Source organism: Zea mays, chromosome 10, assembly GCF_902167145.1.
Source record: "Zea mays cultivar B73 chromosome 10, Zm-B73-REFERENCE-NAM-5.0, whole genome shotgun sequence".
Lineage (NCBI taxonomy): Eukaryota > Viridiplantae > Streptophyta > Magnoliopsida > Poales > Poaceae > Zea > Zea mays.
The window spans coordinates 92,968,968-92,975,002 of record NC_050105.1 but is presented as its reverse complement, the minus strand read 5'-3'; the positions used below and the strand labels follow the sequence as shown (position 1 = coordinate 92,975,002).

General features: G+C 50.3%; 1 protein-coding gene across 1 annotated transcript; it reads left to right on the top strand.

The window, feature by feature from the left end:
* The first annotated feature begins 423 nt into the window (after window positions 1-423).
* Window positions 424-3,070, top strand: LOC103641398 (putative protein of unknown function (DUF594) domain family protein). The gene is made up of 2 exons (XM_008664755.3): window positions 424-636; window positions 723-3,070. Exon 2 carries the CDS (start codon window positions 728-730, stop codon window positions 2,777-2,779), a length of 2,052 nt encoding a protein of 683 aa, XP_008662977.1. The 5' UTR covers window positions 424-636; window positions 723-727; the 3' UTR covers window positions 2,780-3,070.
* Window positions 3,071-6,035: the final 2,965 nt, after the last annotated feature.

Genomic DNA, 6,035 nt, shown 5'->3' with positions numbered 1-6,035 from the left:
AGACAAGGACAGATGGATGTGGGCTCAATAACTTAGTAGGTTCTGCGACATTGATATCCTACACGCAAGATCTTACCGTGTTAAACAATGAAAACAAATTTTGGCATGCCAACCGGACAACCGTCAATGATTGTGGGCTCTTGCATCCCCATCACATAAACCTGCAGAAGCTTCTCCAGTTCTTGGCAATAAATGGTGACTTAGGCTTCCATCAAATGGCCACAGGTGCTCCTTTTGGATCGATTTATATGTTGACTATATATTGTATTGATGGACGTTTGTAAGTTCATACCTATAGTATTAACTGATGACTTATTATATTATTAGTGGAGATCGCCTCCTACAATATGCAAGCCACCAGCAATCAACAGTTAATTATTGCTAACGCTAATGCCACCATACAGCGATTGATGATTGACGCAGATACATGGTACAAGACCTCGCTCCGGCCCCTTTCTCTTCGGGTCAAATCGTCGCCATTCCTCTCCTTCTGTCCAGCTACATGATCCGCTGATGCAGGCGAGCTATAGGCTTCTCCCTTTGCAGATGTTGACAATTCATAGCATTTGCAGATATTGACAATTCATACAAGTATCTCTGATGTGTTTCCGTCTCTATATATAGTCTACTTCAGAAGTGTGACTCCATTCCGTTAAAACACATTATTTACCTAAAATTCCAATATTTGTATGTAAATATTTACTTTTTCCCCTTCTTTGTAGCAAAAATGGCCTTTCGGCCACTCGAGGTGTGGAACCGTTGGGCCATCCAGATCCTGCTGCTGCTGAGCCTCGGCATGCACGTCCTCCTCCTACCCCTCGCCGGAATCCGTCGACGTCGAGCCCCTATGCTGCTTCGGGTTCCTCTGTGGCTGGCGTACCACCTGGCCGACACCGTCGGGATCTACGCGATCGGGCTCCTGTCCCTGAGCAGCGCGGTGCGCGACCACCGGCTGATGCCGTTCTGGGCGCCCTTCCTCCTCCTGCACCGCGGCGGCCCGGACAGCATCGGCGCCTACGCGTTCCACGACAACCAGCTCTGGCTGCGCCACCTGCAGGTCTTCGTCGTCAAGGTGCTAGCGGTCACCTACGTCCTCTACATACATCTCCCGAGGCCGCCGGCCGCTAGAGGCGACACCTTCCTTGTTCTGGCCGCCCTCCTGATGTGGGCCGTCGGCGTCGCCAAGTACGGGGAGAAGGTGGCGGCGATCAGGGGCGGCAACAAGAGCAGCATCCGTAGCTCTCTCACGAAGGAACCGCCCGCCGCCAGGCACCACCACATCCACCACTGGGACCACGGCCTGCCGAGCAAGGACGCCGCCGTCGACGAGGAAGAAGCTTACCTGCGCCAGGCACATCACATGTTCCACATCTCCAAGCGCGCCGCCGTGGATTCCTGGCTGGAGAAAGACCCCGAGCACAACACCCTGGAGATGCTCAGGGCGCTCAGGAAGCAGGACGGCAGGGGCATGTGGGCGTTCGCGGAGCTGCAGCTCTCCCTGCTGTACGACGTCCTCTACACCAAGGCCGCCGTGATCCACACCTGGCCGGGCTACCTTGTCCGTCTCGCCTCGTCTCTCGCCGTCGCCGCCTCGTTCCTTCTGTTCCGTTTCAGCGACGGCGGCCGTCGATACGAGGTCGACGTGGTCGTCACCTACGTCTTGCTGGTCGGGGCGTTCGGGATGGAGATGGTGTCGGTGCTGAACGCGCTGGGCTCCTCGTGGGCGTACGCGTTCCTGTGCACCACGCGGTGGAGCTGGCTCCGGTACGCGGCTCTGTGCACCGGAAGATGGGACCGCCTTCGTCAGCTTGTCAAGACAATACAGGGAAGATCTGGCAGCATTAGGAGGTGGTCTGGCGAGATGGGGCAGTACAGCATGTTGCACTTCTGCAGCCGTCACACAAGGGCTCACAGACCCCTTGCAGGTAGGATGGCCATGGCGCTGGGATTCGAGGACTGGTGGAACCGGAAGCATTACTCGGCCACAACTCACATCTCTGACGACCTGAGGCAGGGGCTGTTCCGGTACGTGCAGAGGCTGACCGAGACGGGTCTCAACTCGCAGGGCGTGATCAGGAAGAGCTGGGGTCAGGAGGCGCTTGAAAGAGAGGACAAGGATTTGTACGAACGCATCAAGCGAGACAGGAACCTCGGCGTGGAGTTCCAGGAGGGCGTCATCATCTGGCACATCGGCACAGACATCTTCCTCGCCAGAAGCAGCTTAGAGGCAGGAGATCTGCTGCTGGTGAAGTCGATCAGGACCCTGTCCAACTACATGATGTTCCTCCTTGTGAACCACCCAAACATGCTGCCAGGCCTTGCCCAGAGCATGGTGTACCGGAGAACCTGCGACAACCTAGCCGACAGGTGCAGGGATCATCAGCAAGGACATCGGATTAGCAGAGATCTCGGCACGGTGCTCAGGCAAATGTTCAGCCTGCAGGATGGCCCTGCTAGTGTCACTGGACAACCGAGCCATGTCTATGAGCTTGCCAGCAACGTGTATGAGGAAAAGCCCAAATACAGCCAGAGTGTCCCTCGCCTCTGCTACGCCCATGGAGTCGCCGTAGAGCTGCTTGCCAGAGTGAAGGAGAAAGGCGTCGAGGCCGTCTTGAGATTGGTCCTTGACGTGTGGATGGATTTCGTGGTGTATGCGGCCAATCGGTGCAGCAGGGAGTCCCACGCCAAGAAGCTCGGCAGTGGCGGCGAGTTGACTAGCGTTGTCTGGATTATGACAGACTTCCTCAATCAAGAAGCTTATGCACGACGCAAAGATTGACTCCTCGATTCGGCCAGACAGCTAGTGTGTGCACTGCAGTGTGTATTAGAGAAAGGTTAATAATATAGGGCGTATTTGGCATGACTGTCAGACTACTCTAAAATTTTGGGTGGAGCATATCTGCTCTAGAGTGGACTCTGTTTGAGATAGCTCCAGCTTTAAAAAAATTGATGGATTTAGTGGAGCAGGTCATTAGACGTTCCAGAAAATTGTGGAGCTGGAAGCCTTTAGAATATATTTAGATAAGTCATTTCGTTTATTATTTAGATTAAAAATATTTTTTTAAAACTATTTAAATTGATACAACTTCATATTATACCTGGAACATGTACTCATTCCAAACAACCAAATTGCTATCTCATAACTAGTGGCAGAGGCATGTAAATAACTCCAAACTCCATGTCTATGTTGTTTTTTATAGTTTTCGGAGCAGCAAAAGAGGTACCCAAAATTTTGTACTACAACTCTGAAAATAGTATGGAGTTTACAACTCTGAAGTTAGGGTGTTTGGTAGGCTCTGACTAGCTCTGGAGTCATACCAAACACGCCCGTAGTCGATTGTTGGTTGTAAGGGTCTTTTTAGGGGTGTTTGAATGCAATAGAGCTAATAGTTAGCAACTCAAATTAGTTGAAGACATCTAAACAGTCTACCTAATAATTCAGCTATTAACTACTTTTGTAAATTAGCTAATAGTTAGCTAGCTATTTGTTAGATACCTAATTTTACTAGCATTTTTAGGAAATAACTATTAGCTCTAGTGCATTCAAACACCTCCTCAGTCTACCTATTAGCTATTTGTATAGCAGCTAATTCTTAGTTATTAATGCATGGTTCACTGGTCTCTCCCACAAATGTTTTGGATTTTGTGTCTAAATTGGCTGAAAAGTTATAGTCATCTCCTCTCTCTCCTTCATATTAGCATTCAGGCTGCTTAGAGCAAGTATAAAAAGAGGCTATAAACTGGCTAAATGCTGATGTGGAAGAGAGAGAATATGAGTGACGAGAAAAGATCCTCGAGGTCCTTGGGTCCCGCCAGTCATAGAGAGCGCACGAGATGAGAACCATCGAACTACTAGGACCCTCCCGTCAGCGAGGGAGAAGGAGAATCGTCTACCCTATAAGCACCCGCCCTCGAATAAACCTTGAGGCATCGAGCCCGGGGGTCGGGTGTGGCGGAGCTATAGAAGGGGCCAGGCGAATTGGGAGGAAGCCACTCGAGTGTATTCCTCGCCTGAGCCAAGACTGAACCGCCCTATGTGGTTGGACACATTAACTACACCTGACATCGAGTCACAGTAAAAGGTCGGTCTGCCTCCGACCCATGACCTCTGGCGCCCCCAGGCCTACAACGCACTCAAGATCTGTGCGGCCCTTCGGTGAGCAGCGCACTCATGACCTACGAGCTCCTCGACCTGTGGAGCACTCAAGACCTATCAAGCCTAGTCCTGAGCACACAGACCGACCGTAGGGCCCGCAACACGATGAGCCATGCCGAGACCCAGGCTACAGAGGCCAGGGTTCGGCGTAGCGTAGAGATAGCAATCATGGCACTAGGGCCCATGCCGCTCATGTCATCTATCATAATGAGCGTGAGCAGAGACGATAATGTACATGTTGTCAACGTTTGTGACCCGACCGCGCACCACGGGTTTACCCACGTGATGATTTTGGGTAGGACGATGTCGTTGATCGTGACTCGATGGTTCGCGCCGAAGCACGCGGGGATTACTCGCAGACTTATATAGGTTCAGGCTGCTTAGAATTGTGTAACACCCTACTCCATGTTGGAGGTTTGGTATTGATTTCTGGAGTACGGGGATTACAAGCTGATGATTGTGGGTGAGGGTGAGCTAAAGTTGTGGGTGATGATCGATGAAATGGTTAGAGGGTCCCCGTCGGCCTTATATACACGACCAGAGAGAGCTATCCCATTACAAGTCACGATTAATATCTACTTGCTTATCTCCTTCTTTACCATAGATCGTGTCCCTGCATATCCGGAGCTTTCATCGCCTAACCGCCCAAGTTATCATCGAATGCCAAGCCCTTCGGGTGTTTGCAACTGCATCGTCCGACACATATGGGCTTTGACGGTGCTTAACTCGGACGTCAGTCTCCGTTAGCTTGGGTTGGGCTTACCTAAGTTGGCCAAACACTGCTAGTCCATCCTTTAGGGTGACCCAGTAGGAAGCTCGTCAGGTGGCCCATGACGTGTTTTAGTGCTCCTGAGGACCCGGGGCATATCTATCCCCCACAAGCCTTCGAGGCTCAAACCAACTTTTGAGGGTAGTTGGCTCGAGACTCTGAAAGAGAACGGTGTCCTTTGCTCCTTCTAAGCTTTATGTGGTTTACTTTGCTTCACTGTTTTATCTGTTGGGTGCACCCCCCGAGTTTTGAATTGATTTGAGTACTAATCAACTCAAATGTCTTCATTGCCTACTTTTTAGTTCAACATTTTCTTTTTGGCCCTTGTGTCCATTTGGTGCACCGTAGGTGCACCCAATGGGTATAGCCCTGAGCTTTGAATTGATTTGAGTACTAATCAACTCAAAGGTCTTCATTGTCTGCTTTTGAGTTCATCATTTTATTTTGGCCCTTGTGTCCATTGGGTGCACAGTAGGTGCACCCAATGGGTGTAGCCCCCAAGCTTTGAATTGATTTGAGTATTAATCAACTCAAAGGTCTTCACAAACTATCTTTAGAAAACTCTAATTTATTATAACGGTTTTTCCCAACTGATGCCTGTCCAGTTGAGCTTGTTCTGGCTAAGATCCTTGTCGACTGAAATCTGGCCGATTAAGTCCAAATCGATAGAGGTTCGGTTAGACAGCACTCCGCCCAGTGTTTTAATGCGACCGCTGATTAGGTTCTGGCTGATAGAGGTCTGGCTGACTTCTGTTTAACCGATCATGAGTTTGTCGTTTTGTATTTCCTGCAAATATTTTGCAGATCATGTTGCTTCAGAAATTATTGGAAAAAATACAGTTTGCCCACCCAATGGGTGTGTATGATGTCTTGTCCCGAAATAGTAACCTAACGCGACGGGTGTGTAATGATGCACTTGAGCAGCTGGCATTACTTCCCCTCCGGTGTCGTGTTACGCCAATGGGTACCAGTGATATGCTCCCTTTCCTAGAAACCTACGCAGCTATTGAAGTCCTCGTGACTGTTCGTTGTACGGGCAAGAGGCGAAGGGTCACCCCTTGCCCTCTTTAAATAAACTACCTGCATGTGACCGTTTCCTTCACTCTCCCT

Bases quoted from the DNA above. Each gene is read 5' to 3' on its own strand.
- LOC103641398 (XM_008664755.3), top strand. From the start codon at position 728: ATGGCCTTTCGGCCACTCGAGGTGTGGAACCGTTGGGCCATCCAGATC.